The 26,931-nt window shown below is 33.0% G+C and overlaps 1 protein-coding gene across 6 annotated transcripts in view; it reads right to left on the reverse strand.

The window, feature by feature from the left end:
- The window catches only part of ANKRD17 (ankyrin repeat domain 17), a 163,183-nt gene that overhangs the window by 106,249 nt on the left and 30,003 nt on the right, over positions 1-26,931 (reverse strand). The window contains exon 1 of one of the 6 annotated variants that reach the window (XM_032334554.1): positions 20,187-20,489. The exons of the other annotated variants lie outside the window; for them this stretch is intronic. Within the exon in view, the coding sequence (XP_032190445.1) occupies positions 20,187-20,240 (54 nt within the window). The 5' untranslated portion in view covers positions 20,241-20,489. Of the gene's footprint in view, positions 1-20,186; positions 20,490-26,931 lie in introns of those variants that run through there. 6 annotated transcript variants of the gene reach the window in all.

The raw sequence follows: 26,931 nt of genomic DNA on the forward strand, positions 1-26,931 counted from the left end.
TTCCTATGAAATGTGGCTAAGTTGTCTACATGGTATACTGACAAAGTAGCTTTAAAATACATACATATGCATAATTTCACCCCAAATCCATATTTCTGTAAAAGAAAAAGAGAACTGGAATGCTGTCACATAATTCAATATTACAACCTCAAGAATAATTCTTTAGTATTAAAGTCTAATAGAATAAAAAGAGGTAATTTACTTTAGTATACTGTAACTTCACTAAGAAGATTAAACCAAAATTATATAATTCCTTTTGTTGGACATCTGGCCCCCACCATACATCTCCCAACAAGATCAAACACTTCCAAAATAATACTAACACATGTTCTCCATAATAAATTAGATGAATCATGATAAAAATATGCTGTAAATTTTAGGAGCTATGAAGATTAAACATCCTGGTTAAGGAAGGTGACCTAAAACTTTTAACACATAAGAAAATACACAAGAACTATTGGGATTTCATCAAGAATTTGAATAGTTCATTATCAAAAAACTTAACATGTAATTCCTATTCCCCAAGAGCAAATTCAAGAGATAGTGTACATTACACTATTCTTACACATTCTAAACATTCCCAGTCTCTTCCCAACCTCATTCTAGTCTTGGCTCAGTTTGCCTCAAATTATGCCTCAAGATTATTACAGAAGTCATCGCCATGCTTGCCTCAGGCCCTTCTCCATAGGTTGCTAAATAAATGATATAGTCTGGTTGTATGGGGATAGAAGGCGGGGGGTGGGGGAGGTGTAAAAGGAGACTGGAAAATAAAAGAAGAAAACACTAAAAGAAACCCTGAAAGACAGGGGTACCCAGTGGTTTAGTCAGTTAAGTATCCAATTCTTGATTTTGGCTCAGGTCATGATGTTGGGGTCGTGATACCAAGCCCTGCACTGAGCTCAGTGCGAGTCTGCTGGAGATTCTCTCCCTCTTCCTCTCCCCTTCCCCAACCCCCCCCCCCCCTAAAAATAAATAAATAAATAAAGTCTTGAAAGAAAGAAAGAAACCAACCAACCAACCCACCCAGAAGGACAAAGAAAAAGTCTGGAGAGCCTTACCAGGCACCTCCTGACAAGAAGTCTTCTGGTTAACTGAAGAAAACAAATGTCTCAATTTCCCGGTTTCTTACACAAAATACCCTAACTCTGCCTCTTCTAACATCCTTCAAAACATTAACTAGACCATAGCCCAGGAATTCACAATTACAATTTCCTGTGTCTGGAACTCAAAAAGATTTTCAAATGGCCAGCTTCTTCTCAACATTCAGGTTTCTGAATGGTTATTTTCTGACCCTATCCACAGTATCTCCTCCTCTCTGTCACAGTCTACCCAATTACGGCTTCATTTTTTAATAGTATTAATGACTATAAATTGTAATGACTATAAACTGTATTATTTTCTAGTCAAATTGTACACTGTTAGTCCTTCTAATAACAATGGAACTTCTATGAACATAGGAACTTCATCTTTTTCACTGCTGTAGTCTAAGCCAAGAACAATAGTGCATAACACCTAAGAGGCAGTCAACAAATATTTCCTGAATGACTATTATATCACTGAAGATATTTAACTTTAACAATCCCTTTATTTGGAGACCTGGAAATATATTTCTATGCCTCCTATATTTTTCATCTCCTTAAAACATTTTCTGACAACAGACTGTATCTATGAAGTGTATCTCTTACATTTAGAGGAGTACTATTGCAATGAAAATTTATATTGGTTTAATGTATATTCTTTTTGAAGCTACAAAAACACTAAACACCAAAAATATTCTCATGCTAACTGAAATTTACATATATTTTCAATCCATCATAAATCTGAAAATCCAAAAAAAAAAAAAAGAAACACTGAAGAGCTTTTGTCTCTATTTGCATCGATTATGTAATAAAACAATGTGGATTATAAAATAAAATACTGAAAAAGTCTACCATGGCAGACTATGGAATCTTCCTATCTGAGAATTTTTAGAAAGCACAAGCCAATTCAAACGTCTATTTTCATCAAGCATTTAACAAAGAAGTAATTTTACTTCTTTGGTGTTATGGGCTAAACTATCTGTGTTCCCTTAAAACTTCATACCTTGAAATCCTATCCCCCAATAATGGCATTAGGAGGTAGAGTCCTTGGGAAATAATTAAAATTAGATGTCATGAGGGTAGAGCCCTCGTGAATGAGATCTGTGCCCTTTTAACAGTCATATAAGACTGCTTACTTCCTCTCTGCTCTCTACCACATGAGGGTACAAGAAGTCAGCAGTCTGCAACCTGGAAGGTCTTCACCAGATCCCAACACCATGCTGCCAACCCTGAGATCTCAGAAGTCCAGCCTCCAGAATTAGGAGATTAAAATTTCTGTTGTTTAATAAGGCTCCCAGTCTTTGTTCCTTTGTTTGAGCAGCCCAAATTGACTAAAACACTTGGAGAGTTTAGGAACACACTGCCTTAAATTCTCTTTATCCATAGTCTTAAAGCAGTGGTTCTCAACTTCAGCTGTACACTAGAATAAACTAGAATAAACCAAAAAACAAACATACAAAAGTACTAACGTCTGCGTCATATCCTCAGATATTGTAACTTAATCATTCTGGGGTTTGGCTTGGGCATAAATACTTCTTAAGCACCTGAGGTGACACTAATGCTAGAGCAAGTTTAAACTCCTGCTTAAAAGATAATAGCGACATCAAGAAAAGTTTTATTATATGAAGATAAAAATAACTTTTCTTAATTGAAAGGCATTTGAGCATTCTGCCTGGGATTATCTTTGTTTATATTAAAAAATAGCCAAACATTTTATAAGTCACAAAGAAGCCATAAGAACCTTTCTTTCTCATGCTTTCTCTCAGGTATTAAACAAACACTTCAAAACACCTGCACTCAGCACTATGCTAAGCACGGATAAAGAAATGAGATTCCTGTACTCTTACCATCAGGCATCAGTCTTTACATTTCAGATGTCCCCATCTCAACCACCATGATCATTCTCTCCTTTCCATCAAGGGATAACTGTATTAGGAGCACAACTATACCTTTTGGGGACTAACGTTCAGGTTGAACTACAGGTTTGTTGCATGTCAAGCTCTGTTTTTACTCAAGGATTAGTCACAAAATTTTGTCAGTATTAGTTAAAGAAAAAAATATATATCATTCTGTAAAAAATAGATATCCTGGAATACAAAAGGTATGACCTCGGGGCGCGTGCGTGGCTCAGTGGGTTAAGCCTCTGCCTTAGGCTCAGATCGTGATCTCAGGGTCCTGGGATTGAGCCCAGCATCAGGCTCTCTGCTCAGCAGGGAGCATGCTTTCCCCTCTCCCTCTGCCTGCCTCTCTGCCTACTTGTGATTTCTCCCTCTCTGTCAAATAAATAAATAAAATCTTAAAAAAAAAAAAAAAAGATATGATCTCACTAATCATCTGCTTAAATAGCCTGAGGGGAAATAAGTTAAGATTCTTATCAGATCATGTTACAGTTCAAAATAAATTCTAGACAAGAGTTGATAAAATAATATATAGGTGAATATTATCTAATCTCCAGGAGGAAAAAGATTTTTCTAAGAGAAATTAATCACAAGGGAAAGTATATAAAATATATCAAAGTTTTTCAAAAAATACCTTTAACAAAAAATATAAATTAACACATTCAGGAAAAAAAATTTTTTCTCACATTCAATGAAGATTCACATCAATACATAAAAATTACCTAAAAAAATTAAGTCACACTTCCATTAGCAAAATGGGCAAAGGGTATCTTAAAAACTTTTTTCCAATCAAAAAACTGGAGATAACCTAGATGTCCATCAACATAAACACAGAGCAAGTTATATTCTCAAACTAGAATATTAGGTAATCACCAAAAGGATTATTTTTTTAAAAATTTAATAAAATAGGAAAAAGCTCAAGACATATATATACGTTAAAAGAACGTAAAATTTTCAAGCCTAGCAAAAATAATTCAGATGTAAGCACAGACTAAAATACAAATATTAAAATATTTATATTTCTTTTATGCTTCAAAATTTTTACAATGAGTGTGTACTAAAGTAATTAACAGAAGTTTCAAAAATCAATATCCCTTAATCTAGAAATCTATCAGAGTTTTCTGAAATCCAAAAGAAAACAGAATCCTCACTGTAGTATTATGTATAATAGAAAAAGAAAAACACAAAAATAAATTTGAAATATTTTTTAGATTGATACTTTCAGTATATATTTAAAAGAGAGGAAAATATAAATAATGTGTGAGAGGAAAAATCAAGACATACAGTATTTTCTTTTAAATATGATCCTAATTTGTTAAAAATGTGTGTATACCCATATCTGACACAAAGAATGGGCTGAAAGGAAATATACCAGAATATAACATCATTCAACTTTCTTTGAACCATTCTACAAATTCTAAGTTTCCTATGAGATTTTATTGTAATTAATGAAGATTTCCATCCCATTACCAAAGAACTGACAATACAATGTTTGCCATTAGTTATAACCTGAAACAGTTTATTTTAAATTACCTCAAAATGTCACTTTTCTCAACACAGTTGAGAGCAACTTTCAGAATTTTAACTAAATAGGGATAGGCCTTCTTAAAATGTACTATGAAATATGAAACATAAGCATCTTAGATGCTGCTATACAAACATGGTACACTGGCAGTCATCTGTGGCAGGAGCATCTGTGATGGAACTGCAGTGATACTGCATCCACTGAGTACATACTGCTTACATTTGAGTAAATGACTTTACAACTAAATCGATGAGGGCTACAAAGACTACAGGATGTGGCACTCTGTTAGTCATGAAAGATATTTTACTGCAAATTTACCACAGCTTACTCAGTCTATTTAATATAATTCCCTCCACAACCCAGCAATTTAAATACAGTGACTATACAGTTTACAGTCCTAACAAGGTAACTGGCACCTAGGGAGGCTTCCCATATCTTTTCAAATAATGAACAATAGGCATAACAAAGGAATGATCAGAAAATCAAAAAGCAAAAAACCAAGAAGTGAACTCTACTACTTTCCCATCTTTTTGCCAATACCCAGCACTACTTGAGGAAAACAAAGCATAGAACTGATGAAGTACTACTTAGCTCAGGAGACAAAGATCAGAGACTGGAAAAGCTAAGAAATCTAGTATGTGTGAGAAAACTGGAGAGAAGAATTGAGAAAATAACCTCAAGAGAACTGCAGGCATTCCCACAGGATTGTGATATATCCATATCCAACCAGCCAGACAGGGATTTCTACTGAAAACCTGGGATATTTGGCAGAGAATCCAGAAAGGCCACACATAACAGTAGAACTACTCTAACTTTATAGTACAGACTACTTGAAAGATGCCGTAACAATGCTTCGATACCTCAAAAGAATTAAATTGAAAGAAAGACAAATACCACATGATTTCACTCATATGTGGAATTTAAGAAACAAACAAGCAAAGAAAAAAGAAAGAGACAAACCAAGAAACAGACTCTTAAAACTATAGAGAACAAACTGATGGTTACCACCCGAGGGAAAGTGGGTGTGACAATGGATGAAATAGGTTATGGGGTTTAAAGTATACACTGTACTAGAATTAAAAGAAAAAAATTTTTAATAAAAATAGATATATTAAAATTTTTAAAAAAGTTAAAAAAGAAGAGGGGAATAAAAAGAATAAAGTTGATTCACAAGTAACCTAACTGCTAATCCAAAATAAATTCCATATTCTTTAAAGGGCAGTAATATTCAGACATTCAACAATGTAGTGTCAAAATGTCAACCATCAAATAAAAATTACTCAGACCACGAAGAAGCAAACAATTGTGTCCCATAACTAGGAAATAAACAGGTAAACAGAAAAAGACCTTTAAATGACAGGCATGGAATTAGCAGACAAGGACTTCTAAACTCTTTTATGTGTGCTCAACAATTCAAAGAAAAATGTGAACATGAAGAGAGAAATGAAATCTATAAAAATAAATGATCAAATAGAATTTCTATAGCTGAAAAACAGTGTTTGTTATTAAATTTCAATGGATGACAATGCAGAAAAAAGGAACAGTAAACCTGATATAGAGCAACAGAAATTATTCAAACTCAAGCATGAAGAGAAAAAAAGGCTGAAAAAAAGTACAGAGGCAACATTACATTTAGGAGAATACCATATAGTGTGGAACTGGAATCCCAGGAAAAAAGAAGGGTAAAAAAGATATCTGAAGTCATAATGCCTAGAAATTCTCAAAATTTAGACACAAAAATATTAACTCACAAATCTAATAAGCAAACAAGCTTCAAGCAGGATAAATGTAAAGAAAACTGCACCAAGTCATGTCACAATAAAATTACTGAAAATCAATAATAAAGAAAAAAAATACAGAACAGCCAGACAGGGTAAAAAACATTATGTAAAAAGGAAGAAAGAAGCAGCACCTAGGTGGCTCAGTCGGTTAAGCATCTGCCTTCCGTCCCAGGGTCCTGGGATGGAGACCTATGCCAGGCTCCCTGTTCAACAGGTAAAATCTGCTTTTCCCTCTGCCCTCCCCCTGCTCATGCTCTCCCTTACTCTCTCTCTCTCTCTCCTATAAGTCTTAAAAAAAAAAAAAAAAAAAAAAAAAGGAAGAAAGACAACTGCTGACTTCTCACCAGAAATGGAAGCTGGGGCACCTGGGTGGCTCAGATCATGATCTCAGGGTCCTGGGATCCAGGCTCTCATGGGCCTCTATATTCAGTGGGGAGTTTGCCTCTCCCCACCTCCACCCCCACCCCAAGCTAGTGCTCTCTTTCATTCATGCTCTCAAATAAATAAAATCTTTAAAAAGTTTTAAAAAATTAAATTAAAAAAAAGAAAGAAAGAATGGAAGCCAGAAGACAAAAGAAAGACACTTTTAAAGTGCTGAACGAAGAAAAAAAAAATCTTTCAATCAGGAATACTATATGCAATGAAAATATACTTCAAACATAAAGGGAAAGAGACATTTGCAGATAAAATCTGAGAGAAGCTCTTGCCAGCAGACCTGCGTTATTAAAAAAAAAAAATTTTAAGGGAAATCATCCATGTGAATAGAAATTATTCAAGTAGATACTTGATGAAACTGGATTCATGAAAAGCAATGAAGAACATCAGAAATGATATAAAAATAGGTATCTTCCTTTTCCTTATTAAAAAAATTACTTTTAAGTAATAATAATCTATTCCTGAGATTCACAATGTATATAGAAATAAAATATATGGCAATAATCCCAAAAGAGACATAAAAGGAGTAGAAGTAGTAAATTATTATGTGAAGGTAGCTATAGTTAAAATATGTATATTACAAAGCCAAAACAATCATTCAAAAAATAATAAAGAGGTAACAAGGCAATGCAGGTGATAACATGAAATACTAATAATCAAAAAAGATATGAACAAAGGAAAAAAGGAGCAACACAACTAGGACAAGCAAAACAATTAGCAAGATGGTAATTTCAAGCATAAAATATTGATAAATACCATTAAGTAAAAATGAACTAAATATACCAATTAAAAGGCAGAGATTGACAGTCTGGATAAAAAGGCAAGGGCTAACTATATACTGTCTATAAGAAACATATTTCAAATATAAAGACAACGACAAAGAGGTTAAAAGCATGCAGAAAGACTATGAAAACATTAGTTGTTTCAAAGCTGGTAAAGGTATTATTAATATCAAACAAAACAGAGTCTAGACAAAACCGGGAATACTAACAAAGATAAAGAAGGACATTTAATTACATAAAAGGATCAATTGAGCAAGAAGATATAATAAATCTAAATGTTTATATACCTCATAACACAACTCCAAAATACATGAAGCAAAAACTAATGGATCAAAAACAAAAAATGACCTACTCCACAATTATAGATGAAGACTTCAAAACTCATTTCTCAGTAATTGATAGAACAAATACAGAGAATATCAGTAGGGATATGAGAGACTTGAACATTATTAACATAATCTAACAGACATTTATGGAATACTCACCCAACAACTGCAGAAAATACACTCTTTTTAAGTGTACATGGAACATTCATCAAATGGAGCATATTTTGGACAATGAAACAAGTTTCAATACATTTTTAAAAACTGAAAGTACAGTATATTCTCTGACCACATAAGATTAAATTGGAAACCTGTAGCATCCCAAAATATTACAAATGAAATGTGCCATTTTTAATAACTCACAGAACCTTTCTCAAGAAGAGTTCCTCATCTGAATCACAAATGACCAAAAATGATTTGAATGACTATTTTCTCAATTCTCCCAAGAATGACATATAATCAGTATTATTCTACATGAACAGGAAAGAGAGATGTCTTAAGAATTAGAGCTTAATTTGCCCATGAAACCCCAGGTAAGAAAGGCAGACTAAGTCAAAGAGGAAATCACAAGGGAAATTATACATTTAGAACTAAATGATAATGAAAATACAACACTTTGAAATTTGTAGCATGTATATAACTAAGGCAGTGCATAAAAGACATAGCTTTTAATACTCAGAGTAGAAAAGAATGAATATTAAAAAGACTAACCTAGGCTTCCACTTAAAGTGCCCAGAGTAAGAAGAACAAATTAAATACAAAGAAAGTACAAAGGCAATCTAAGGCAATCTAAGAGCAGAAATTAATGAAATAGAAAATGAATAGAAAAACTGATGACATGAAATGAAAAACTTAGTTTACCAAAAATAAAAGAGACAAATTTCATATTAAACTATGCAAGAAAAAAGAAAATGTAAATTACCAGAAGCAGAATTGAAAGAAGGGACATTATTATAGCTGCTACCATCATTTTAAAGAGTACAAGACTATTACAAACAATTCTTAATTAATTCAACAACTTAGACTGAAATAGGTTCCTTAAAAGATTTACAAATTACCAAAACTGACAGAGAAAAAAGCTAAATAGTTCTATCTATATGTATCAAAGAAAATGAATTTTTTTAACAATGTTCCCACAAACAAAACACTAATTGCAGATTACTTCACTGGACAATTCAATCAAAAATTCACTTATACACAAGCTTTTAGAAAACAGAACAGGAAGATAACACTCCCAGTCACTTTATGAGACTAACATCTTTCTGATACAAAAAATGGTCAAAGGTTTTATTTGAAAAAGGAAAGTAAAGAACACTGTACTTTGTGAAGAACGATAATCCTTAACAACACAAAAGTAAATCAAACTCAGCCATATCCGAAAAAGGGTCATATATGAAGATCACAATGCAGTTTATCCCAAGAATACTAAGCTGGCTTAAAATCTGTAAGTTAATTTAAATAATTCATATAATAACAGAATAAAGAAGGAAAATAATAAGATCATCTCAAGATACTAATAAAAGTACCTGATGATACAATGATAAAAATTCTTAGCAAATTAGTAATAGAAGAGAAAATATCTCAATCAGGTATGCGAACCAAAAAAAAAAATAAAAACAAAATACTACAGTGCTGAAAGAAACTGTAAATAAACGGTCATTTTATGGGCCAACATTGTATCAGCTATCCAAAACACATTTCAAAGTCTGATTTGGCCAAGAACCCACCTATCTGCAACCTCTGCTCTAAATTTTATCTTGGAACAAACCAGACCATCAGAAAGCTGAATACTCAAGAGTACATTTTTTTAATTCAACTGCATTTTATCGTAACTCCTAGGCTTACAGTCTATAGAAACAATATGAAGCTTGTCTGTTTTTGTAATGCTGAAGACATTATTTACTATAACACAAAGTAGCTCCATTACAAGGCCCAAACAGAAATTATTTCTGAGACCTAAAGTGCACAAAATGTATCACTTTTCCAGATCCTCTAGTATGCCTGTGGAATTTATGGATAATTCAAAACTCAAAACTCATCAAATTTCCAATTTAGCTCTGGTTGCCAGCTAATTTGATCTAAGTTAGCAACCGCATACTGTTTATACATTTCTATACACTACTTTTATCTCTGATCTTAATTTACTAATTTTGCCATTTGTACTTTTGGAGTATTTACTCTTAAAAGCTACTTCAAATTCTTTTGAGGATGAAATATCTTTTACATAAAGGCATAAATAATTTTTTAAAAATTTAACGAGAGCCAAGGTAGCCATATTAGAGAATGTCCATTTAACCAAGGACATAATACAGACCATATAATATTTTACATGTACAGTCTCATGTAACTTTTTTTTTAAGATTTTATTTATTTATTTGAGAGAGAGAGATCACAACTAGGCAGAGAAGCAGGCGGAGAAAGAGAAGGAAGCAGGCTCCCTGCTGAGCAGAGAGCCTGATGTGGGGACCCTGGGATCATGTCCTGAGCCGAAGGCAGAGGCTTTAACCCACTGAGGCACCCAGCCGCCCCAGTCTCCTGTAACTTTTTAAGAACATTAAATGGTGGGACATAATGAACTTGAAAGGGAGACTACGGAGAGGAAACCCTAAGAAAAGAGTAGAATGTTGAAGAATGAATAGATAGTAAGAGGGTAGCCAGTAGACAATGTGAGCAGTAACAGAATATTAGAATACAATGTAAAGGGAAGCAGTTCAGAAAAAAAAATATGGTAAAGATAAGATGGGTGGGTAGAAAGAAGTTATATAATAGATCAAGTGTAAAAATGAGTTTGGATTTTATTCTTTAATGTGAAATAAAGCAGTAAAACAGGTTATAAAGGTTTTGAAATATATTGGACCATCACCTCAAATTTTTTGTTTGGAAGTTATTAAAGCCAATACTTTAAGAGGGCTAGTTATAGACTTGTTTAGAAGGGATTGCAGAGAATCTATATGGTACAACTTAACTTTAGAGAGTAAGAAAATCAAGAATTAAAAAAATATTTACTTCAAATAACAAAGATAATTTACCCTAAAACTATAACCTTTGATCATCTGGGTTGATTTGAGTAGTATGAATGACTTTTTCTTCTTCCTTATTCCATGTACAGTATACACCTAAGCAAGGTTAAGAGTTCGAAGAACTTCTAAATGTTAAAAGGTAGGTGGTTCCTTCCCTAGACAAGAACACCTCAAATTAAAATAAGAAACAAGCATTTAAGTGCTCAATAGTCACTAAAGACACCAAGAAGAATAAAACTACTCACAGAAAAATCATACGGTGGTAACACTATAAACTCAAGACAATGAAAAAACCCACTAAATATTATTTTAAAATAAATGTCAACATAATTCAGCACTCACTCACTTTAGAAAAGATTTATATTTATAACTCATTTTTATAATGTGATGATTCACCTGCCAAGATATTTTTAAAGACATATGTGGGGCTTAATCTTAATATTTTGGTTCTTTAAATGGATACAGTTTTATGGGAGACCACCTTTCTATCCACTGTTGTTTCCATTTACTTTATTTCACAGAGAAAACTAACAACAGGAAAGAGAAACTGAAAAAATATTTTAAGAAGATAACAAAATATTACAGAAATGTGACACACTTAAACACCAGTATGCTTAGGTTAGGAAAAACCTAACCAATATTTCCTTATGAAATGTAAGAATTTAGAAACTCTACTTCTCAAACTTGCTTACACAGTTACACAAATACATACTGACTGGTCTTTGTTATGATGATAGGGCATAAATTTAAAATGCAGAACATGTGACAAGGACTGGGGAAGTGGCAACAGGACAAATTCAAGGTTAGAACTAAGGATAAACACTAGCTTAGAGGAATGAAAAGTCAACAAATGAGAATATCTCTGTGAAATCAAAGACTCAGTTTGACCACAATATCCAAACATCAAGTAGAGGATCAGAATCTAGACAATCTGTAGGAGGAAAAAAAAAATCAAAGTGGACAGCAGGCATCCAGATTCAAAGAGGCTAAATCATAAAAGGTCAGAAACTAAACAAAAATTAAGACAGCAGAGAAAACCAACAAGCCATTTACCACTGGCTGTACACTGTTCCTCACCTCAACAATCCTTTAGAATCTGGAAGTAGGAAGAAGAGTTACTGGCATCCAAGAAGTGGAAAAGACAGGAGATGTAGAGATGTTACTGACATTCCTCATTTCCTATTGGAACACATGATTTCAATGCCAATTTAAATTAAACTGGCAAAACGTAGGGCATACAAAATACACATGTTTATATAAATACAAAGAAAGGTATAAATTAGATTTTGAATAATATAATTTTGCTAGCGTGCAAAGGAATTTGAAACAAACGGCTTAGCTTTTGGATGATCAAGATGTACATTATCTGAATCTTATTTTTCAATTTCATAGACAATATAAAACAGAACTAGTCCCACAGAAAAAACTTCTCTGGACTGGCTGAAAACCAGCTGGCACCTGTCAAAGGACAGAGCAAAGCAGCCAATAGCCTTTAAAATGAGAAATATTCAAGGGGTGCCTGGGTAGCTCAGTTAGTTGAGCATCGGATCTTGTGTTTTGGCTCAGGTCATGTTCTTTCTGGTTGGGAGACAGAACCCCAACACTGGGCTCCCCGCTCATAGGGGAGTCTGCTTCCCCTCCACCTCTCCCCCTGCTATTGCATTCTCTCAGTCTCTTGAATAAATAAATCTTAAAAAAAAAAAATTCAAATTTGACAACTATTTCATATATTTGTTTCATTTGCTAAAATATGAGTATCAAATAAATTTATGAACTGCTTTCCTAATTATTCAGAAGAATCATAACAAGATGAGAGAATTTACAAAACCATTTCAGTTTTTAATAACTGTATCAAAATCCAAAGTGTTACATTTAATGTTACTGTACAAGTAAAACCATTTTCTACTTATTTCTAGGCTCTCCTTTCACTCAATTTCACTTAGGAGTCCTCAAACTCCTTTTTCACAAATTCTGAATGACTAACCTAGGACTTAAAATTTTAAGCAATTAATTAAATTTCCACATAAAGTTCTTCCCACTTCTTAAACATGCTTTATTATAGTTGAAGGGTAGAGAAATCCTAGAGGGAGTGTTAAGAGAGATTAAAGAAGGTGGGACTATGTGATGTTAAGAAATTTGATAAAATGGGACGCCTGGGTGGCTCAGTTGGTTAAGCAGCTGCCTTCGGCTCAGGTCATGATCCCAGCGTCCTGGGATCGAGTCCCACATCGGGCTCCTTGCTCAGCAGGGAGCCTGCTTCTCCCTCTGCCTCTGTCTGCCATTCTGTCTGCCTGTGCTCGCTCTCTCCCCCTCTCTCTCTCTGATAAATAAATAAAATCTTTAAAAAAAAAAAAAGAAATTTGATAAAATGGTAAAAGAAAACATTTGAATCAGACTTCAATCACTTTTATGTCCTTATCAATTGTGAACCTGGGCAATATACTGTAAAACAGGTGTTACTCAAGTGTGGTCCACAATATCCCTGGGGATCCCTGACTTTTCCAGAGCACCTACGAGGTCAAAACTATTCTTATAATACTAAGATGTTATTTGCCTGCCTTACTGTGCTGATATTTGCACTGATATAGAAATAATGGTGAGTAAAACTGCTGGTTCCTGAATACGAATCAAGGTCACAGTACCAACCATATTCTTTTCTGGTATGTACTCATAATTTAAAATGGGGGAGGGGGAGGCAGGAGAGAAAGCCAGTTTCCATTACAAAGCAGTAAAAAGTATTAATTTTTAAATTTCCAACCTTGAATATATGACATTTTAATATTCTTTGTGACAAAATGGAAAACATTTCTGCTATAGGTATGTAGCAGAAATGTATAGGTATAGGTATAGTATAGCTATGTAGGTATGGTGGTTATCTCAAGACAAACACTTTGTGTAAATGGGAGCTAAACCAATAGCTTTTTTTCACGGAATATCATTTTTACTTGAGACAGACTACAATTATTCATATTTATTTGGCAGACATTTTCTCAAAAAGAATGAAGTGAGCCTGTCATTTCAAGGAAAAGAACTCACTTTCTTTGTCATCAGTAATAAATTCAAGCCTTCAAGCAAAAATTAGAATTTTGGAAAATTTACCCGACACTATGAATGTGACAGCATCCCAGTTTTTGACTTTTGTAACGTAAGTGGTGGTATTAGCAAATACTTTTTTTTTTTTTTTAATACTGCAGAATGAAAGGCAGCAATATTTGGAAGTCAGTATGTTAGAAATCATTTTCCAAGTGATCAATGTATAATGTTACAAACTCATGCATGAGTACCAAATCCATTCAAAATGTGCACCAAATCAGTGGATTTTAATCTAACAAAGTTCAGAAAATTCCCTGATAGTATTTTTTTTAAATTCCACACTGCAACTAACCTTTAGGAAACTAGCATTTGTGTAGTTTTAGGAGTGATATAAAAAAAATCCATATAATTATCTGAAAGGGTTATTAAAACATTCTTCCTTTTATATCCTCATGTAAGATCAGATTTTCTTCTTAGACGTCCTCCAAAATAATATTTTTTCCCTCAGAAGTTATTTTTTATAAAAATATGTTAACATGTAATGGGTTTATATTAATTTTTGATGAATGTTAATGGTTTTAGATTTTAATTTCTAATATTAATTATTGATAAATATAACTCATAAACAAAGATCCTAATGAGTCCCCAATTATTTACAAAAGTGTCAAAGAGTCCTGAGTTCAAAAAATTTGAGAACTGCTACTCTAATCATCTCTGAGGCTAAAGTTTTCTTCGTTTGCCAAATGGGGGATGATACTAAAATAAAATAGTATATGAGGGTTATCATCACTTTAAAAAACACAATCAAGTATTAACTATGTGCTAAGTGCTGCGCTAAATCTTTATACCAATAATCTCATTTATTCCTTATAAACATTCTAGGAAATGGATACCTACCCCTTCAGAGAGTCATTTAGAGGATTAAATAAAACAATACTTATGGAGTACTCAGCACAGTCCCTCTGTATAACAACTAAAAATTTCAATAAATGGTAACTAATGTGCTCAGTTACTAATGCCACCATAAAACTATGTGAGTATCCAATGTACAACATATACCCTTATATAACCAGCTGATTCTATCCAAAATCAAATTATTAGTGACCAATATTGATCTAACCATTCATTAAACCAAGTTATCTGATGGACATTTAACATTTATGAACACCTCCTGAAAGGTCTTTGTCTTTGAAGATCTGGAAGCTATATAAACCAAGTATCATCAGCGGTTAAGCAGAACTTTGACTCTCACCAACTCTGCAGTGACCAATTCATATCCTATTAGAATGAGTTCTTTAGTCAAGTGCCAGAACAAGGACCCCGAACAACGCAGAACCAGGAAAGTGCCAATGTTTTTGCATTTATATGCAGATAAAACATGATGCAGACCTTTCCTAATTCACACACCACAGCAATGCATTAACCACTGCACTATGATGGATTAACATGGGACTAGTAGCATCGGTACAACCCTGCCTGCACTCTCACATGAGAGTAACAGATTAATTCACGCATTTCTAGTTACACTATATTTTTGCAAACTGTCTGGAGCTTTCATACTCTGCTAAAACATTAGTCTTCTTTACAGGGATTATAAACTAATATAATGCATCTCATTCCCCCATGCTTCCCCCAAATTTGGTGTATGAAAGCAATGTTGCAACTTCTGCCCCTCCCTCCAAGATAAACACAATTTTCAAATAAAAGAATTCATAATGTATAATATAGCAGTGACATGAATGTGTGTATGTAAAGTATATGCGAGCATATATATGAGTGTGTTATATGTGTTATATGTATTCAAACATCCATACTCATTTAAATGGGAATAGAAAAATCTTTAAGGACAAAAAACAGAGAACAGAATCCAGGAGACTTTCTGGATAGCCCAACGTTCATAAATATGCCTAACAATTACATAAATAAGGGTAAATTAGATAACCTACAGGTGCTTAAACAAAGAAAAATATGAGCTTAGATAAAAGAAAACATATGCTTACTGAAAAACTGAGAATGCTGAAAACATGGGTTTCAAATTATTCAAATGAACAAGTGAAGTAAAATATTAGCATTCAAATACACAGTTGAATGCATCTTGAATTCAAGAATATTTAAAAACCAATGGCAGAACTTTGTTTGTGAAGCAAAATTAGCTGGACTAAGGTACTCAATAAATACTAGAGTGAAGTTATAAGATTCAATCTATTCAACATGTCTAATCTTTCAAAACCTCTTAATGAATGGAAAATGCTACTTATATCAGTTCAAAAATTTACATATTTAACTGAACTTTTATGTCTCTAGATCAACTTAAACTTGTGTTCTAAGAGTTACTCCAACACTTCCTTGTGAAAATGTTACCATGATTATACTAAATAGAGAACTTTAGAAATCCAGTGAAGACTTGCTGATACAATATATTCTACAGAATAAAAAGATATATAGCAAGTACCTGTTCAAAGAGTCTACTTCATGGAGATATTACATCATTACTAAAAATAATTTTCATGGTAAATAGAAAGTGGATTACCCCTGTTTGAACTAAAATGCACTGTAATTTACCATTAGCCTATCACATTGATAAATCAAAAGGAAACAACTTCCCTGTGACTCTTTCAATCTTATTTAAAAACAAAAACAAAAGCAAAACCCCTCTGATGTCATGATAAATACAGAGCAAGAAATGGTTTCATAACAAATCTACTTCCTACGTTTAAATGTGACCCTTAATTTAGTTCTATGCTAAAGGGTTCAGCCAAATGCTTAATCCCCTGGATTTTTCTTTAAGAAACAAACAGAGTTGGGGCTTTTAGCTTAAACACAACTTATAAAATCAAGTACAGATGAAGCTAGAAACTGTGGCTTTGGTCTGAAGAAGGAACAAGACTGGGCATTAGAGTTACTATATTTAATATTCCTATTTTCAGGGGCGCCTGGGTGGCTCAGTGGGTTAAAGCCTCTGCCTTCGGCTTGGGTCATGATCCCAGGGTCCTGGGATAGAGCCCCACATCGGGCTCTCTGCTCAGCAGGGAGCCTGCTTCCCTCTCTCTCTCTGCCTGCCTCTCTGCCTACTTGTGATCTCTGTCTGTCAAATAAATAAATAAAATCTTTAAAAAAAAAAATATTCCTATTTTCATAAAACTGCTACCTTTTTAAAACAAAAATGTATCAAAGGCTAATACCCTGAAAAAAGTATTCTGAATTTGATTAAAATTAAGATAAAAATATTTGTGAAATTTTCTCATTTGTAAAATAATTCTTAAAGAAAACTACTGAAATTGGTTTAATTATAAACAATAAAACTAGAATATATATAATCAAGTTCCTGAAATGACCTCTCATATGATTCATGTTATCATATAAAGAGCTAATACACAAACCTCTCCAGCTTATATACACAGTATTTGGTCACACAAATATGGAACATACAAATAAAGTCTGGGAGGACTATTTTCTCATTGATCTACATACGAAAATCCATTATTACATATGACCTGTACAAAAAGCATCAAAATTCTAAAATTATAATCCTGTCTCAGCAAACATAATACAAACAAATCAAAAAAAAGAGAGAAAGAGATTTATATAGACTCCTAAGCCCTTTCTATTATCTGTAGTTGGCTACCTTCTCAAGTGTTAGTTAAGGTGAGCAAAAACAACACAAACACTTTGGTTTGGAAAAGAAAATTACTGACTGGATTATTTGGATAATGTAAATGAAGAAGTTATTCAATTTAATCCATTATCTTGGGCAGCTGAGAAGCAATGATATTAAGCTGAAAACAACCTTTTCCAATTTGATTATAAGTTTTAGAAACTTAACGTATTTTACTTAAGATTTTGAAGTAGACTTAAAAATTCAAGTTAAATACATATGGGTATATAGAATAAATAATAACAATTTAAAAGGTAAACTATAGCATTATGAGAATCTATTTGCACTATATTCACTGATACTGATTTTTTTTCTTTTTACTAAGATTTAATAAGAGCATCTTCAAGAAATGAATGATTAAAAGGACCACGTTATACTTGAAGGCAGAAAAAAATAGAAGGGATCCAATGTTTAACATAAATAAGCAGAAATCTACATAAAATTCCATATGTCCAATAAAGCCACAAAAATGAACATTATGGTGACAAACTTAATACTAAATAGCTCAGTATTAGGTATAATAATAAAATTGTCACTCTGAGATATATGACACACTTCATTATTCATTATTGGACATGTATACAAGGAGTTAACTCTTTTCAAAAGAAGAAAAAATAATTTTCTGGAAAGCTTGCAGTGTAGAATGCTCTTCACCTGCAGTACTTTAAAAAATGGTACATTTAGCTCCACAGCTAACAAGTTATTCTCTTAGGTCATTATGACTACTTATAATTTTGGAAAAGAAGCATATTTTATTACTGCTTGGTAATTTTTCTCATTTAGTATGCCAATTATTGACAAATAGTTGAATTAAATAATACAAATAAAGAGAAAACTCAGTATGGTTTAATGCAACAGGTATATGGGAAACAAACTGAGATAGAAAATTAGAAAAAACAATTAAAGTTAGAGGTTATTTTAATAACTAGTAATATGAACAAATTATATAATATAAAAACGTAACATTAAACAATTTTAATGGAAATAATGAAAAGCCAGTTTCTGAGACGATATTACAAAAACCTATACAAAACACACAAAATTACACTCAAGTGGGTTTTTCTCAGATAATAAATAAGACTTGTAATATCTGTTATATACTGAAATTTTAAATAGCTAAAGAAAACATCAAGTAGATTTATTGTAATCTGTAACTGTTCTTTAAAATCCACACAAAAATTAAAAAGCACGTTAAAATGTACCACTAGAACTTTATAATCTAATCAGACCTGTTTAAACTGAATCACTAAGTCATGTGACCACTCCTAATTACTGAAGTTCCTTCTTGAAAGTACATACCACTATTTCTACGTAGGTAATTCATACCATTTCTAAGAAAACTCAATAGTATTAAAAAAAAATAAAGAAAACTCAATAGTATCAAAGTTTAAAAAGAGAGAGAAAGAGACAGAAAAGAATGGAAATTAACCAGAGAATTCAACTCAGACAATAAGCTCTTAGGAAAGGGGGAAAGAGTATGTTGGCAGGTGTCTGCAAGGAGCGAGATAATACAATGGAATCAGTTTTCATTCTGCAGAACAACCATGAGACTTGCTGCAATGTCAGCTCCAAGCACACACTGAGGGACTCCAGAAAATGCTCATTGATCATGCAGCACTTTATAATGCGCATAGGCTTTTTTCTCCTGCTAACCCCGCCTAGCTTCCCTTTGCAGCCTATTTTCCCAAGCCCTTTCCACTCTAATACAGTCTCTTCCTGAAGACAGTGAAATATTTAATAAACTGTCTTAACGGTGTAAGTATTAGGAATACCACTCACCATCATGAGCCTCTTTATCTTAATTAGCCAGTATTTTTTTCTTAACGAGGGAGGAAAAAATCTACACATCCATAGATTTTAAAATGGGCACTAAATATATCTACACCTATAATGTTTTATAGTTATACTACAACCAAGGCCAAAGCCCATTATAGTTTTACTTTGACATGTATTCCTGGCACTGATTTATACTCAAATAGGTTCTTATAAAATTGATACAACCAAGGAAAAAAAGGAAATTAATTTAAAATCCTCATGAGTCAAATGTAGATTTTTATTGTGAACTCTCAAGCATTAATGGCTTAAATTTTAGGGTCTTTTATTTTTTAACTTAACAATTTATTTCATAATGTCAAAGTCACACGAAAAATCCAGAACCAGAATGTACCAGCTAAATTAAGCAATCAGACTGATATATATGCTTAATTTTACTCTAGAAACAAAAATAATCAGCTGTTTCTAATAGTTAACAGCCAGCAGAGCTCCGGGCTTAGATATGTAAATGAATTCTAAGACATATGACACTAAACCTACCGAAAGCTGCTTTGTAGACCCCACCTTCTAATGAGTTAATCTAAAGGTCACCACCAGCCATCGTTTTTTATTAAGTCCGAGGCCCTTTTTTTTTTTCTATCAAACATATATTTACAATTTACAAAACATGAAGTTCAAACAAAATAATTCTAGACTTGTTTAGTAATCATGTGAACCCGACTGGCACATTCTCACAAGGAATAAGGTCTGACCATATCTTGCTTTTATGCTCTGTCTCTCTTTGCTCTCTCCTCTAATCTATTCATCTGCAAAATAATTCCGGCAGATAAGATTTCTTTGTTCAGATTTCAACTTTCATTTCATTTACAAACCTAGCCCTACCTCAAGAATGTCTTCTAGAACATATGCTTCCATTTCAGCCGCTGTCTCCACCATGTTTTATCAAACTGCCATGTTTCTTACTGCACTATGATTAGATCATTGCCAGCAGGAACACTCCTCTGTGTCAGCAAGGGAACAGGAAATGGAATGTTCTATTACATGCCTAAAGCAGCTTAGCTGTTCACTAGCCAGGCATCTACCAAAAGAGCAGGGGGTGACTCACTGTGTATTTTTTAAAGATACAGAAGCTCTATTCCAAAGCAAACTTCTGTCAAGTAATTTCAACAGACAAAATAAATAAAGTCCCCTATTTTACCATACCAAAATTTAAAATCCTAAAATTTCCAAAAAAGAAATAATTATACATTTTTTTAAAGCTATTTAAACACGTCTGGCTTCCTGGTTGAACAAAAGAGGTTGAAGTGGGTTACGTAGCAATTTATCCTTAGTAAAGCCTTGTAGTGAGATTAATGGCTGCATTAAACATGCAAAGAAGGAGGCAAGGTAATACCAAATTAAGAATTTGCTACATCAGGCAAATGTATTATATAACATACACATTACAGGTGCTGACTTAAGGGTATCAAAAATAATTCTTAACGTAGATTTTTTTTTTTAATAGCAAACTGGTATTCTAGAAACTAAACTAATCTGTTTGGAAATATCTAAAAGAATGAAATCAACATTCAACTGACTTACAAGTACTGAAGCAAGCCATAACATGTCATGGGGATATTCATTTTCGTAGAATATCTCTAACTTCACTTACTAACCAAAAGAATGGCCTTTTGCCCCCTTAACATAAATACTATAAGAGACTAAAATATTTCAGATAAATTAAATTCAGAAACACTGTATCTGGATCATTAAACAGCAAATAAAGTTGGTGACTGACAGCAGAGCCAATTTATATTATATTTATTACTGTAACTGATCCTCAATTTAGTAAAATTTGTTACTGTGTCAAATTTCTTCCTTATGAAATCTGGAATATGAAAAATGCAATGGGAAAAGAACAATGTTTTATGCTTTGTGGTAGAAATAAAATAACTGTGCACATATAGGAGTGTCACACAAACTAAAACTGAAGTGATTCCTCAATGTACTGATTAACCAATCCAATTATAATTCTAAGGTGAATACTTTTAGTCTAATTTTCCTAATAGAAGAAAGTGAATTTTTAAAGGGCAAGAAAAATACAGGAAAAAAAATTAGAAGAGGGAGTTATTATTAACATATATGGCCAAATCTAAGCTGAGAAAGTGAATGACAGTGCCAGTAATGTCTCCTCAAAATGATGTCATGCTTCAGTGGTAAAGGATTTTGTAGTTCTCTTGAGCCTCAGATTATTTACCTATAAACAGTGTAACATTCATTCAACATGCAATATCTTCCGTATATTAGAAACAATTCTAGGTACAGTCAGTAAGGCATAAAATTTCTTAACAGCATCTTTCTCAAGTCATAAAATTTCTTACTATATGAATATTAAGGAGAAAAATTATCTACTACTTAATATCTGATATTTAGGGGGTATGTTTGATGTGTCAGGAAAAATGAAGCCTTTTTGTTAATAAACATGTTATTTAACCTTTATAATAACCCTACTAAGTGAAAATAATTTAAAAGAACACTAAGAATTAAATCATGCTTACGCTATGCCACATGCCATTTTAAGTGCTTTGTATGTATTAACTCATTTAATTCTCACAATAATCCCAGAAGAAAGGTAGGAACTATTATCTCCATTCTACATATGTAGAAACTAAGGCACAAAGGGGTTAAGAAATTCACCCAACTTATTCCCAACTAAACTAATTAAGTTGAGGAGCTATGATTTAAACCCAGGCAGTGGGTTCCAGACTCTGTGTGCCATCTAAGAAACCTCCTCCAGGCAATATTATCCTCTTTTTACAAATAAAGAAATCATATCTCAGAGTGTGTGCACAGTTTTATAGAGGAGTTGAAATTCAAACCCAGAGCAGTCTGACTCCAAAGGCTGTGTGGAACTGATGGAAAACAACTGTTATTAAAAATATTTTCCCTCTGGGGCGCCTAGGTAGCTCAGTGGGTTAAAGCCTCTGCTTTCAGCTCAGGTCATGATCTCAGGGTCCTGGGATCGAGTCCCGCATCGGGCTCTCTGCTCAGCAGGGAACCTGCTTCCTCCTCTCTCTGCCTTCCTCTCTGCCTCCTTCTGATCTGTCTCTGTCAAAAAAATAAATAAAATCTTCAAAAAATATATATTGTTTCTAAAAATATATATATATATTTTTCCCTCCAGCCATACGTAGTGCTTACAATGTAAGTATGTGTATGCCTGGCATTTGTGGAGGCTTCTGAAACAAAACAATTTCCATTGTTCAGACAGAGCTTAAAAGAAACTAGCAAAATGGCTTTTACTATTTCCTTTCTTCCAGGCCAATTATTTCTATGCATCAAATTGCTTCACCCTTAGATTAAGAGAAGTCAATAACAAGGTTTTACTTTCTCAAACCTTCCTCAAATATAAACAAGCAAAGATAGGTTTCAGTTCAAAGAACTCTTACGTTAGGTCACTTGTATTTCCTACGAACATAGAACAGGCTTTCCAACTTTATTTGCTAAGGAATCAGGCCTCTTATGCCTCAATTAAAACATTTACTTTCTCCTTCCCTTCTGTTCCAAGATTACAGGGTACTTCTCTTATCTTTTCAGATAACTACTGTTAAGTTTTTATGAAAAAATATGTGATTACAGCTTTCCTCCGGGATTATGGATGTTTATACCTATTTATCATCTCTTTCTCTCCTACAGATCAGAAGCTTGATGAAAACAGGTTAACATTTTGTCACCAATATATACCCAGAGCCTGCATGGTCTTTGGTATACATAGAGCAGGCCCTTAAACATTTGATTAACAAGAAATGCCATGAATATAGGAATTGTTGGATACTCCGTAATAAACCCTAATAATTACTGCTACCACTAGGAATAATTTTGGATGACAAAAACATTTGTTCCATGACTAGGTCACTGAAGTAAGATACTAGAAATACTCAATACAACAAGCAGAATATATATTTCAGAATTTCTATAAATTTTTATTATACAAGCAAAACAATTATTTATTTTTATTTTATTTTCTGGTCCTTTTTGTTATTATGATGACCTATATGCCAAAGCATAAAATACTCTGTGCAAAGAATGTGGAAGACATTCATATGTATCAGCCTTAAAATCCTATCAACATGAGCCATCTTTCTTCTAGTTCAACCTCATCACCTAGGCAAAAACAAACAAACAAACAAAAAAAACCAACCAAACTGTTTTTCCAATTGCTTAAACTGATTTCAATGGCACAAAGTCTTTCATTTTTGCCAACAGCAAAACCATTAAAGTGCAAATAGTAATTAACACAGAACAGTTATGCAAACAAATGGAAACCAACATATGCAAATAACAAATCATAAAAGAAAATACTATAAATAAGATTTTCAAAGGTCCAAAGTGAAGAGAAAAGCCTCTCATAAAAAAGAGGGGAAAGGACAAAAGAAGCTCAATAAATACCAAGACTGGATAAAGGAAATCTCCTAGCATTGCAATTTTATTTAGGATCACCACTGGCTTCTTTAAATAAGGCACCAAAAAAACCACACACACACACACACACACACACACACACACACACACACAGAAATGTGCTGTCCAAAACAAGCAAGCAACACTATTTTGTATGACTTAAAGTACACTTTGTTTGATGTTTGTTCCCCCATATAAAACTATTTTAATAAAAAATTCCTTGTAAAGGGAGTTTATTTGCATCAAATTTTTTGTTTCTTTATTTTCAAAATCCACATTCCCAAGCAAAACAAGGGCAGATCACTGGTGGCAGAACAAAAGGAACAATTTCACCCACCTACATAAAAGTAAACTACTAGAAAAATGTACAACTTCACCTCTCAAAATGTGTGAAATGTAATCTTACTTTGTAATATCTTTTTCTTTTTGCTACCTGTAAGTTACATTTTAGCAGAAACATGAAACCCTAGTGTGAAATGACCTGAACCAAGCATAAATGAGATGAACATCTCATTTAATATTATACTAAATATTAATATTTATATAATATATAATAATATAATATTAAAAATAATAGATATTAAAGAATTAAACAGAACTTAAAAGACTAATAAAATCTGGTCAAATTTCTGAAAGCAACATTATTAAAACAACACTCTCTTGGGACACCTGGATGGCTCAGTTGATTAAGTGTCTGTCCTCGGGATCAGGTCAGGATCCCAGTGTCCTGGGCTCATTGCTCAGGTGGGATCGCCTGCTTCTCCCTCTGTCTGCTGCTTCCCCAGATTGTTTGTGCTCACTTGCCCTCTCTCTGACAAATAAAATCTTAAAAAAAAAAAAAAAAAAAACCAAAACCACAATACTATCTCCCTGATTTTACCTGAACCAATCATGCCATAATAACAACTGAGGATTTTAGATATCTAATGTAGTACAGTGATATTCTTTTCATTACCACCATTGTTTACTCTCTTTTTTATTAACTATGGTGTTTAATTTTTTTAAGATTTTATTTATTTATTTGACAGAGAGAGAGATCACAAGTAGGCAGAGAGGCAGGCAGAGAGTGGGGGAAGTAGGCTCCCTGCTGAGAAGAGAGCCTGATGTGGGGCTAGATTCCAGGACCCTGAGATATGACCTGAGTCCAAGGCAGAGGCTTAACTCACTGAGCCACCAAGGCACCCCAAAACTATGATGTTTAAAGCAATATATGTTCATGGAAAACACTCACCTATAAAAGAAAATAAAGAGAACACTAAACCTACTTCTTAGCACCTCTTAAAAGGCACATTTAGTGTATTCTTCTAGAAATTACCTACACACAAGATGTACAGATTATTTTTTATACAAGTGGAAGCATCTTATGCATACTTTTTTGCATCCCCATTTTTAAAATCTAATACTCCATGATAATTGTTTCAGGTTAGCAGTGCAGGTCTATTACTTTGATTTTGATAGCTGCTAAAATTTTCACTGAAGAATTATACTGTATTTAATCAGTTCCCTGTTGATGGGCATTTGTGTTGTCTCTAATGTTTCATAATGCTGCGACCAGCAATGCCCAAAGCAAGGGCACATGTACTACAAGTGCCTAAATATAACTATAGGGTGCATTTCTTGATACATATATTTATTTAAATTTTTATGCTACCATACTCTAAAGAAGTTGAGTTTATATTTTGACAGAAGAGACTGACTGCTTCCATAGAAATACTAAGTATTACTGATACAAATCTATCTAAAAAACCCAGATCAGAAATCAGCATCAGTTTTTAAAATACACGTCGAGATTTATCCTTAGTTCCTCATCATTTCCGCTTTCAAGGAATGTCAAATTAAAGCTATACCTCCTCCCATTTAATTTCTGCCCCTTATCAAAATAAATTACATAAATTCATTCCCTGAGAGATTAGGAACTTCATTTGCTACTAATCAAAGAAAGAAAGAAAAAAAAGTAAGAAAAAGAAAAAGGCAACAATGCAGATTCTATCTATATACATGTATTTGGAGAAGAGAAAAAAGTGGGGAGAAAAATACCTTTTTAAAAAATTTAAAAAGGGGCACCTGGCTGGCTCAGTCGATTAAGTGTCCACCTTGATCACAGCTCAGGTCTTGATATCAGAGCTATGAGTCCAAGCCCCACACTGGGCTCCACACTGGGTGTGGAGACTACTTAAAAATAAATAAATAAAATAACAAACTAAAATTTTTTAAAAAATTCTCTACATCTACTTCTGCTAAAATACAAATTCCATTCAGGTTTAACTGGTTCTTTAACTCAGGAGTAAATGGTGAAGTTTCTGCCCGAATTCAACCTTCTAAAGATACAGAATTCTTTGGGTATGTTTCTTACTAAAGTAAATTAATTAAATATTGTTGGATATTTTTGTTTCCCTTCCACATTTATTTCAAACTACTCATTTTTAAAGCACAAAATTTTAAAGTAATCCTTCCATCATTATAAAAATCAAATATACAATAAGAAGATGGAGCTACACATAAGCAATTTTTATTAACATAAAGAGCACTAAAAAAAGTTTCTATCTCAGTTTCTTGACATACATTCCAGGGCCAAATCTGATAATAATACTTTCAAATAAGAATGATTAGTACCTCACTAAAAGCTCCATACTAAATGTTAAGAGTTGGACATGCTTCTGGATATGTGCAGGAATACCTAAAAGGTTTACGTAATGAAGAATTAAATACGGGTATTTAAAATTGTAACCTCATAAAATAATGCAAAGACCATCCAGTACTATATTCTAAATTAAGGCTAAAGGTATGAACTATTTTATAACAATTTTACTGCATAAATAAAATTTTTCTCAAGGCTGATATTATAAAAGCCCTAGCAAACTTTTTTTGGAAAGATCATCATTAGAATTTTCATCATGCATTTATATAAATATCTTTGTGCTTATTAAGTGACAGGCTTTATACTGCATAATGGATGTAGACTGACAGTCTACCTTCAAGAGTCTACAATCTAGGAAAACTTGAACCTGTTTCTCCACAAAGTTTAAAATTAAAATCTTCAATGATTTTTTCCTCTTCATTGATTTAAAAAGTAAAACCCAAAACTCTACTTTGAGTAGACAGAAAATATCAATATATTTGAACAAAATATTTCATCCAGATGTGTCCTATGTACAGAATGGAATACAAGCACAGTCTTGTCCAAATA

Source organism: Mustela erminea, chromosome 2, assembly GCF_009829155.1.
Source record: "Mustela erminea isolate mMusErm1 chromosome 2, mMusErm1.Pri, whole genome shotgun sequence".
Taxonomy (NCBI): Eukaryota; Metazoa; Chordata; class Mammalia; order Carnivora; family Mustelidae; genus Mustela; species Mustela erminea.